Genomic DNA, 12,036 nt, shown 5'->3' with positions numbered 1-12,036 from the left:
GGAAAGAAAGAAGAATAAGATAGAAGAAAAAAAAGATCGTGACAATAACAAGGGGTTATCCGCCAAGTGTGGATAACCAATAACAATATCACATCTTCAACCTAAACACATAGTAGGCCTACTTCTTGTAGTAAGGCCTAGTGTTTATAAATCAACAAAGTGTACGTCAGCTTCTCATCTGGCGAACAATTGTGACCAGCTAAGTGTAAATAACAAAAATAACATAGCGTTTTCAGGGGATTTCAGGACACGTCCATATTAATTTTTTAAATCCGGAGGGTCGTATGAGAAATCATTACAGAAGTTGCATTTAAACAGCAATTAAAATAATCACATGCTGAAGATGGCTGTGTTATACATTTATATATAGGCCTATGCATTTGTATCTAAATTTTATAGACATCAGTGAGTTGTTGCAGTCAGTAAAATCTTGGTTCTTCAACAGATGGTAGTCCATTAATAACTTGCTAGAGGATTCAACATCTGCACATTCTCATGGAAGACCAAAGAAAACAAACTGCAAATTTCAAAACTAAGAGGTCTAGTTACATTAAAATGGCCTAGCTTCAAAATCAGGGAAATCAATCTCACTATCATTGATATATATTAGTATTTGCCATAGAGTAGCCCTTGAATGTGATGATTCAAATGATGCATTTAAACACATTGACAATATGCAACTAATTATCACTCAGTTATGGAAGCTGTTTGAACATTCGCCTAAAAAGTGGCAGCTTACCAGAAGTGCCAACAAGAAGTATAAAAGTCTCTTCAGTTGGGTGAAAATGCAAAGAAAATAGTAACCAGAAAGCTAAAAAAAAGCATGTAAAACAATTAGATGGCTATCTTGTGATGCTTCTATCAAATCAGTTTTTAAGGACATTATCATTCGTATTCTTCAAGCATTAAGTGAAACTAACAACTTTGGCTTACCGAAGAAAATAGACAGTGCTAAATGTATTGGTCCTGTAAACATTTTGCATTTTGTTTTACCAAATTTGTCGGAGATTTTCCATCAACTTCTCACAGTTGATGCCAAATGTGCTGCCTGCTGAGGTTTTATTTTGAAGGGTTAGAAGGTGATATTGTGGTTACTGTATCAAATAACAATTAGCTTATGCCTAAGGTGATATTGTGGTTACTGTATCAAATAACAATTAGCTTATGCCTAAGGTTTTATTGAAGAGAAGAAAGTGATTTTTAGGTGATCATTTAGAATAAAATGATCACCTATTGTTATTGTACAAAATCTTTATTATTGTTTTCCGTGTTGTTATTATTCTTTCTGTACACTTTTTGTGTAACAATTATCTCAAAAAGTTAAATGTCAATGATCACAATTTTTTTACAATGTCTTTTAAATACTTTAACTTAACCATAGTAAGCTTTTCAGCGTGATCACTCAACCGTGACATCATTAATACGCGATTTTGTGAAATCACACTATCAATCATATCTCCATAACTCTTTATCACATATCAATAAAATTCACTATACGTAAACTTCAGGTGAAGGATAAAAATATTAACAAATAAAAACTTCCGTTTTTCAAGGTCATGCACGTGAAATTGCGCGTTAAAGATTTAAAAAGCTCCAAATAAAGTTTTGATCAATTTAGAGCATGAATTAGGCCATTTGCGTGTTTAAAAAAATTACTGCGCAAAAATGCGTTTTTGCGCGCGCAATTTTTAAAATGCGTAAAAAATATAATTTTTTTTACAAATCACATTCTACTCACCATCCTTAGTACATTCACCAAATTTGAGTCTGTTCCGACTTAAAATAACGCTATACGAGCACGTTAAAAATGACAAAATGCGCACATTAATTTCACAAAAGTTCTGAAAATGGTGAAAAATAGGTCTTTTTTAAAATGAAAATAACTCTTCAGAATGCAAGATGACCCCCAATTTTTTTAACTTATTCGGGAAGCAATTGAGTTGTAGATATGAATTCATGTACACATTTGACGTACAAAATGTTGTGACGTCATCAAATGGCCACTTGAATTTAAAATTAAGTTTTTTTCTCTTTCGTCATATAATTATCACATTCAATAGAACGCATCTCTGTTATTTTGTGCCCGATTTTCGCTAAAATTTTAGTATGTGATTGCTCAATTAATTGGCTTTCTCATGACTTGCCCCTATTTTCATTTTGATGACGTCATCACGCGTAAAACCTTGAATAACGTAGGTCGTGTAATTTCAACTTCGCCGTAAATTTAAATATCTTACAGCTCTTCAGAATTGAACGTTACCTTGATTATTATAATTTATTATGAAAGCTGATGAAATGTAGATATGAATTCATATAAAAATCAAGCCTATCGGATGTTGTGACGTTAACATATGGCCAGATGACGTTAAAAAGTAGTTTTTTCATCTTTTTCGTCAAAGTTATACAAATTTCAAAGAGCGCGCATTGCGCTTCTACGTGCCAAATTCTCTTCCATTTCTTATATTTATTTGCTCAATTCATTATCTTTCAAAATTGTCAATTTCGAGTTTATTTTGATAACTCCATCATACCAAAAAATTAGAACATGATGTGTGGCCTGTAATTTCACCTATGCTACACTGTATATAGATATACAGTATATACTGTACATATTGTATATGGCATATAATAGGCACAACCTAGCACTATAAACGTATAATAGGATGGCATACATCAACATTTTCCAATCGTATGTTAACGTGCGTGCATGTTAAACAAAAATTAATTTCGGTAAAATGATAAAAATGATCACCTATAATTCGTCAAAGTGACGAATTAAATTCTAGTTTAAAATGTTATTGTTTTTAACACATTTCATAAAGCAACTGGTGTACAGAGAGAAATTGCCATTACGCTTGGTGAGACAATCTAAGAGAAGATAACTGCTATGCAATTTTATGTGACGACTCATCGCATACTGCTCAAATGGAGCAAATGATATCTTTTATTATTTATTGTTTGGTAAAATCACATGAATCATTCAAATTAAGCTTTGGCTATTATATATATGTGAATTCGGAATTACTGTCCCAACTGAACAAGGCACAACTTAAAGTTTAGGATGTTTAAAAACATTTAAATCTGGAAAATGTCATTTGTCAAATTTATGTTTGTTTTTTAAATTATTTTGGCAAAAATATTTTTGTGTAAAGACTTCAGGCAATAATAAATTATATATATACCCTTTCATTAAATGGAATGGTCTGATCTTAGCTGAAAGGAGACGTTTCATGTCCCACTGTTGTCAATTTTGTCATTTACGTTGTGAAACAACCAATTCTCTAACGGAAAAACTCCATCTCGTACTACATTAATTTATTACGAATTTATAATTGCTTGTATATTCAATGTACGTTTGAAAGTGCCAATCGTGGTCTATAATTCAAGAAAAACACACATTTTGAATGTATCGATAAAAGCGTAAAAGTCTAGGACTAGCCTACACTCCATACAGGTTCATAGGGTGTTAGATTTTTCCCTGAAATGTTCTGATTATCAACATAATTATTATCTACGAAAATACTATACAATTCACTGACAATCTACATTATTTTTAAGTATTTAATTACAAACGTATAACAACAGCGTAAATTTTACAAAAACGTAAACAACGGGACTGGAAGAAGTAATTGCCTTATATTGTTAATGGCATAACTAAATACGGCGGGGATTTTCCTCGGATTTCTTAATAGACTTTGCGTAATAATAGTCTACTGCATTGTTTTCTTAGTCATAGAGGGTCAGGGCAATTATGGCATGTAGCCTAAAAATTCACAACGTAAAACATTGACGAGACTTGAATTCAAAACCTTCTTTTTTAAGGTTAAGATTTACACGATATATGCTAACAGATGATCAGATAGGTTGGTGCTCTGTAGATAAAAATTTTCTTGAAAGTTTCGGTTCTAGTAGTCCATGGGATTTAGCTAAAAAATGACCCTTTTCTCACACAAATTGCAAGAAAAGGTTTTTTTGATGAAATGTGTTCTTTAGACCCTACTGAACACATTTATCAACGTTAGGACATTTTTCGACAACAGGAAGTAGCCTAATTTGCATAATTAAAAATGGCCGCCATTTTTAATAACGTACTCTGTATCTTGGAAACCGCTAGTCACAGATACTTAATTATGGTGTCAAAATCGTTAGAATATATGTTTTTATATTCACTTTATTGAAAAAGTTTGTCCAAAAATGAATGAAAGTGCTATTTCTAACATTATTGACCTTCGACCTTGAATTCTCATATCTCAGCAACCACTAATCGGAGATATACAAATTAGGGCTTAAATTGTTCAGAAACTACACATTTATATCCAGTCTAATGGCATGTTTTTGCAAAAAATGGCCGATTCTAACATTATTGACCTTTGACCTTGATTTATCATATCTTAGCAACCACTAATCTGAGAGACACACAATATGGCTCAAACTGTTCAGAAACTACATATTTATATTTAGTCTAATGGCATGTTTTTGCAAAAAATGGCCGATTCTAACATTATTGACCTTTGAACTTTGCACTACTTAAAATCGCATAACTTTGAAAATATTGTACATATGAAATTATTTTTATTGTCAAATTGTTCAGAACATACATGTTTCTATAGAGTCCAATGACACCTTATGTCCAATAATGGCCTATTGTATGGTCATTAACATTTGAACTATATTTGAAAAGGATTTTTAAACCTGGAATCTTCTTCATGTAGGCATTCATTAAAACATGTGATTTGGCACTACTTGTTTAGAATATGGTGGTAATTTAAAGTGCATGTACAGTAAGGATAGCATCACTCTTGAGGGCATTCTTTTAGGTTGAAACATTATTAATAAGGCCTTTTCTACTACTAGACGCATTGTTGACAACTGGAATTTTAAAAGGTCGATATTAATGCAACATATTTAGTTTAGTTTAATTAATTATTAAAATCGAGACTCATAATTAGGCTGACCACCACTTGCAATATTTTCGCCGTATACAGTTAAAACCTCAGTTTCTTATGGAATTTATTTATTTATTTCAATAACCATATACAGTATGACTACTAGTGGTGTATAGTTTTTTACCTTTTATAATTTGTTTTTGTACCTTTTTTACGTGAATGTATTGTGTATGTACCATGTTTCTATGTGGTTTAATTTTTACCATTTTTTAACCATCATTTTAATGCTTTTAATATAAATATCTTGTAATTCAGCTTCGCTGCGAAGACGATAAGAAATAAAATAAACAAACATGTAAACTTGTAGGCAGTTTATGAATGAATGCAATAGTTTATGCTTATACATTTAATGTACCATGGCCTACTTTAAACTAAACATAATAAGTCAACGTTGCAACTCTTACATTTTAGAGTGCCAAATTACATGTTCTAATGGTCAAGGTCAATAATGTTAGAATCTGAACAAAAACATGCCATTAGATTAAATATAAATATGTAGTTTCTGAACAGTTTGAGCCATATTGTGTGTCTCTCAGATTAGTGGTTGCTAAGATATGATAAATCAAGGTCAAAGGTCAATAATGTTAGAATCGGCCATTTTTACAAAAACATGCCATTAGACTGGATATAAATGTGTAGTTTCTGAACAATTTAAGCCCTAATTTGTATATCTCCGATTAGTGGTTGCTGAGATATGATAAATCAAGGTCAAAGGTCAATAATGTTAGAAATAGCACTTCCACTCATTTTTGGACAAACTTTTTCATTAAAGTGAATATAAAAACATATATTCTAACGATTTTAACACCATAATTAAGTATCTGTGACTAGCGGTTTCCAAGATACATAGTACGTTATTAAAAATGGCGGCCATTTTTAATTATGCAAATTAGGCTACTTCCCGTTGTCGAAAAATGTCCTAACGTTGATAAATGTGTTCAGTAGGGTCTAAAGAACACAATTCATCAAAAAAACCTTTTCTTGCAATTTGTTTGAGTTAAAAGTCTAAATCCCATGGACTATAGGGACAAACTGACACTTCGAGTCCATCGATTTGGAATTCTGGTAAGATGCAGGGCAAGGTATTCCAGACAGACAGAGAGTTTTCACCCAATTTTTAGTCGCGTGCAACAGCAGCTCATTATGGCGGTTGGTTGGTCGGTCAGTTGGTCGGTAAACACTAACTTGAGCACGAGACTGCAGCCATGTATATGGCCTTGTTGAACAAAAGGCTTACCAGAGTTTTAAAATGTTAAATAAATGTTAAATGTAATGCATTCTGGTCCTCAAGTTTAACTGGAAACTGAGGAAATTCGGATTAGGCCTTCCTCGGAACCACGGCAGCCAGCAGTGAAGCGCCTACCAGATCAGCACACTGGGAGACAATCCCCTACTCTTTTTGAATAGTGTACCAAGTTCTTTAACGTGCACTGTTAAGTACACGGGACCAACGGCTTTACATCCTATCCGAAGGATGAGGCAATGAGAGTAAAGCATCTTGCCTAAGGATGCAATTAGTATGGTACAGATAACCTCGAACCCATGCCTATCACATGCTAGTCCGATATTACTATTACACCATCACTCTCCGATATATACAGCACCCGCCGCTATTTCTAGACGGTCTCCCAGCGGGCCCAACGTTGCTTAACTTCGGTGATCTGACGAGAACCAGTGTTTCAACGCAGTATAGGGGATGAAAAGTCTCAGTCAAAAGGTAATTCACTTCTAGTTCACCTGTCTTTTTATCAACATTTGATGAATGATGATCCATGATTTTGCCCACTTCCAACCTACATAGGTTGTTGTCATGTAGTGCAGATATTGTTTTCTCTAAGTGTTTTATTGTGAGATGCAGTTCTTTGTTCTCACTCGCAAGCTGATCAATAGTTCTATAAATTAAAGCAATGACAATAATAATGATTTTGTACATAGATTGCATTCATGTGTAGTCATCAATTTTAATTTAAATATTAATGTTATACCTATATCTATACAAGATAAGACGATTTAAAGACACTAGATCTGCAATTTTTAACATTTTGTAAAAATAATTTAATTTAAAAATTTAAAAACATTAAACCAGGTCATTTCTTGTCTTAAATGTGCGTTCTAAGGTTAATTGTGATAAAAAGAGAAAAACAATGCACTTTAACCCAAGTAGCTCGTGTCAAGAGTTCTCTTAGCTAATACCCCTTTCACACCAAAAGCAAAACTCCGGAGACACTTTGGAGTTGATGTCCCTGTGTTGTGAAAGGTAAAATCCAACAACTCCAGAGTTCAAAACAGCGGGGTTGAACAGCTGAACGTTTTCCGAACTGCAGGGACACACCAGTGTTTTGGTATGAAATGTACCAACATCAAACTCTGGAGTTTTTAGGTCAAAAGATCATCAATCATTGCTTAGTTTTATTTCGAAATACTTTAAATATTTGTACAAAATATATAGCGGGTCTAAAAAATAATAATAGTCCTTACGTCGAACGTGAAAAGTAGCCTAGAAACAACATCTCGTTGCTCATCAAAAATAGTTTTTGACGCCATAGGCTGTTATATATAAATACTATAATGCTAAAATGAAAGAGTTCCATGAAAAATAACCTGTCATTTGGTGAAAAATTAGCCTCTAAATCGGTAAACTTTTGTTTGTTTGCCTGGGTCAATTATTGAATAAGTTAGGACTGATTTACCCGCACAGAATGTTATCGTCCAAGGTGATGAATATTAAGTAAGTAATACAACAATAATAGGTACACAGCAAGTACATGGTGTGCAGTAGTTTCAATGTCAAAGAGTTTTTTGTTGTTTTTTTTTTCAAGCATCACAAATGGTAAGAAAAGAAAAATTTACTAATCTGTATGATTTTCCTTTAAAACTTTATTATAATACAGTATACTTGTTTATAACTTCATATAATATATCCCATCTAATTTCTATTTTTTCTGAAATATTCAGTTCATATTATTAATTAATATTAATTGCATTCTAAAGTGTTTTTGCTATTTTGTTTTTTTTCTTTATTACATTTATATGGCGCTTTTTACAAAGTTACAGTTCATTTATTTGTTTACCCTTTCACGCGATCGATCGAATCACAATATGAAAATATCAACCCGCACACGATGTATGTTGGGATTTATAGCGAGCCACTTAAAATTATTAGAATCAACTTATTTTTCACACTTTTAACCGTTTAAAGACGAAAAAAATATTGCAATAGTATAGTATTTCTTTTTACATAAAATGTAGTGTGTGAAATTAAATTAGGTTAAAAAAACAGAGGTCTAGTGTCTTTAAGTTTAATACAGTAATGTGTTTTAATTTAATTAGTAGTTGTGTTGATTGTTATACTTACTCATTGAATGTTGTCTCCATCATAGAGTTTTCTGATACAGTATTGGTTAGTTGTTTTTGTAACGTATCTTCAAGTCTATCTGGAGTCTTTGAATACAATTAGTACAGCTAATATTATTTTACGTCTTTTATAATTAACAAATCAAAACTACAACTACTGCATGGTATGTTTCATCGTGGAGATACCTTCTCTGTGGTTTTATAAATTTAACAGAAAGTAATTCAACTTTTGCATGTGCACAAAATAGTAAACAGTAGAGGTCAAACTAAGTTTCAAGATTGGTAGATGGACCAATAAATTCAATATACAATTATTAATTGAATATTTTATTTACATTTTTTCAATAGTCCAGATCCCTATGTATTTTCGTGTGCAGATCATGGGGAAAATGTAAACACTATTGTTTTTTATGAATATTTGAATCATGCATGCTGGTTATAAAAACCCATGTTGTCAAATTTCTAAAATTCATCTTTGACCTCTGATCTCAATTTGAATGTTTTGACCCATTAAAAACAAAATGGTCATATCTTAATAACTCATTACACTTAGATTAAATGAAATAATTTTAGTCAAATTCAAATTATGTGGGAGATGCATATTAATATTCATTAATGGAAAAGTTTGTCCAAAAATGGCTGGAAGTATGATTTTTGGCATTTTTAACCTTTGACCTACATATCATATAACTCCGTAACTAACAGTTGGACAAACTTTAAATAGGGCTCAAATTAATCTGAAGGTATGTTTCTATTCAGTCTATAAGAACTTTTCAAGAAAATGACCTGAAATCTTCTTATTGATCTTTGACCTGTACTGGTAGTACACATTCCTATAATCTCAAAACTATTGGTCGTAAAATGTTTTTTTGTGAAATTGTTGTATAAATAACATTTTATAAAAATGTAAAAGAATTCTATTTATGATCACTAACTTTGTAATTTATTAACATCACTAGCATTTGTTTTAGTATTAAAATGTGTTACTGTTATATTAGCTGATTTTAAGCACTTAACATGAATTTATCAGAATTATGTGTATTTAATATAAAGTTTTGCCTTAAATAATGCTAAGAAAAGGATAAAGATTCTGAAAATCAATAAGGTTATAATTGCAAGATAATGCATATAACCTAATAAATGAAAACAAACCAAACAGTTTTAAATGTTATTTGTTTTAATACTACCTGCTTTTCATCTAAATCTTCCTTTTTCTGTTGTAACTCAGCAATTTTGTCTTTGAGCTCATTTCTTTGGTTCCAAATGAACAGAATAACCTTCTGGAAAAACACATGGTCTTTAACACAGCCATCCGGTCCTCCGTCCATAGTTTCCAATTCATGAAATATATGCAGGAGAATGTTTTCCTGCTGTAAAAATGAATAATACCAGTGTTTAAGGAGTAGGATTCTTGTATTCTTGATCTGAATTTAGCTAATTAGCATTCTGCAAACTTCTTATTGGTGATTGCATGGTGGCGTCACACAGCAAATATCCAATTTTTTTCTCTACACCAAACTGACTCTAAAAGGGAATAATTTCCGGCTTTTTGGATATATTTGACATGAAACAGCTTATAAATTAACAAAAAATCGTTATTGATTGAAGAATACAACAAAAATCTATAATTTGTAAGTCAAAACTATTCTTCTCAAAATCTTGATCAGCTAGGCCTTCGCTCCACAAGTACATTTGTTGCCACCCATCGTAACTACGGACGCCAACCAAGACGAGCCAAGTAGGCCTATTGTACGGTGGACTACATATTGCATAGGCTTAAACTTTGTGATTTCTTATATCTTCTACAAAGCAAACTTCAACCCAACTAGTGCTGATTGTTATACGACCGTCTAAAATACTATTTTATGTACAAAAACCTGCTGTAACTGAGTTTTTTAAAGCTTTACTTAATTTGAACAACATAATCTTGATCATCAAGGTTCAAATCCAAACGCGGTCGTCACACCTAAGCAAGCACAAACAATGGCATTGTCACCAAATGATAGCGCTGACTTGATTGAATTATTTCAATCAATAAAATCGCCCCCCGTATTATCACCAGTTTCTCCAGAACATGAACTATCCCAAAATCCTGTTTACAACAACCAAACGAAATCGCCTCCAATACTGTCACCGGTCTCTACCACACAAAATCCAGTTAAAAATAAACTTGAACAATACCTTGTGGAAGAAAGAGGCACAATAGAATGTATAGCAGGATGTGATTCAACAGGAAAAACGAAAACATAATAGCATGTACTCTTTGTTCAAAGCAGTACCACAGGACATGTGTAGACGCTAAAGGAAAAAAAGGCCCATGGATATGCTTAGTGTGTAAACGTATTCCTAGCATCCTATCAACTCTAACAGAGACTATCTTAGTATTTGACCAACGTCTAAGATACATTGAGGAAAGGTTGACCAAAAAGAAACCTGATTCAACCAATGAAGTGACCAAGACCCAGGAAAACAAACAACTTCTCATAAACAATGAGTCAATGAAAAAAGAAAGAGAATGTCTGCGACATGAACTAAAAGAAAGTAACAACATCCTCATTGAAAACACCAAACTAAAGGCTGAAATAAAGCTCCTATGACAGGAGCTACACCGAAATCAACAGACAACCCAACGGCCAACCAGCCTACAAGAAATTAGGGCAGAAATGGACAAAATGAAAGAAAAAATCAATAAAACAGAAAGAGAAAACAAACAGCTAATGCTTTCATAGATGTCAAGCGAAACAACGATATGATACTGCAGAATGATAAACAAATAACACATCTCCAGGACAAACTACAGACAGCAATACACAAAACAGAAAAAGCAATTGGGAGATAGCGTACGAAGCAAAACGAACCCATGTAGCCATCGACGCATCAGACTTCCAAACTGTTAACTCAAAAAAAGACAGTCAGAAATTGTCGTATGCAGAAAGTCTTATGAAAAATAATGACAGACATCGAGCCTACGAAAGCAAGAAACTATCTGTACTCTACTATTAGGAAATTCGCACCTTAAAAAAGTCGAAGCAAGTTGTATTTTACCAAAAGCAGATGTAAGCGTACACGCATACACTAATGACCAAATTGGAAATGCACTTGATTGATCCACGAAACACTTGACTGTATAGTAATCCATGAAATAACAAACTCTGTAAAGGAATCAGCTCCAGAAAACTGCGCAGAAACGCTAGACAACACAGTCAGTGAGTATGCCACAAAACATCCAGATACTAAATGTTTGATATCACTTGGCTTCTCACTAGCAGGCCCACTACATTTCAGAGTTGAAATAGCAAACTCATAAACGTATAAAGCACAAGATACGCACAGACAAAATACCAAACCTAACATTCTGCGACAATAGCAACTTCTTACGAAACGGCAAACTGGTCGACACACTTCTAGCACCTGATGGATACCATCTATCAGATGGAGGCACGAGCCTATTGGCCAGTAACGTCAGATACAAAGTTGAAAATGTTCTAGGTCTAGGCAGAAAAGCTAACACAGGGAGAGGTAGACCACGTTACCACAAATTTCAACAATTGTAAGGTAACAAAAATTCAGAAAGTTATTGTAACTGAAATTAAGCAGTAGACATAAGCATAGTATTATAAATTATATTAATTAAAATAGACAAATACAATCAATAAACATACAAAATCAAAGCAAAATATCAAATCCAATGGATATACTATTTAATCCAATATCTATTGATAATGGTAATAATGAC

At 32.8% G+C, this 12,036-nt stretch overlaps 1 protein-coding gene and 1 long non-coding RNA gene across 2 annotated transcripts in view; one reads left to right on the top strand and one right to left on the bottom strand.

Annotated features, from left to right (window-relative positions):
* Window positions 1-12,036, bottom strand: part of LOC144838020 (uncharacterized) — a 147,293-nt gene that overhangs the window by 90,541 nt on the left and 44,716 nt on the right. The window contains exons 5-7 of the mRNA XM_078693357.1: window positions 9,488-9,670; window positions 8,302-8,387; window positions 6,684-6,838 (exon numbers count right to left, since the gene is read on the bottom strand). Of these exons, the coding sequence (XP_078549483.1) occupies window positions 6,684-6,838; window positions 8,302-8,387; window positions 9,488-9,670 (424 nt within the window). The remainder of the gene's footprint in view (window positions 1-6,683; window positions 6,839-8,301; window positions 8,388-9,487; window positions 9,671-12,036) is intronic.
* The window catches only part of LOC144838055 (uncharacterized), a 65,884-nt gene that overhangs the window by 51,483 nt on the left and 2,365 nt on the right, over window positions 1-12,036 (top strand). The gene's annotated exons all lie outside the window — the stretch shown is intronic.

The sequence above is a fragment of the Antedon bifida genome, chromosome 3 (genome assembly GCF_963402885.1).
Source record: "Antedon bifida chromosome 3, ecAntBifi1.1, whole genome shotgun sequence".
Lineage (NCBI taxonomy): Eukaryota > Metazoa > Echinodermata > Crinoidea > Comatulida > Antedonidae > Antedon > Antedon bifida.
Note: the sequence above shows the minus strand (reverse complement) of the source record. Positions and strands in the feature narration are given on the sequence as shown.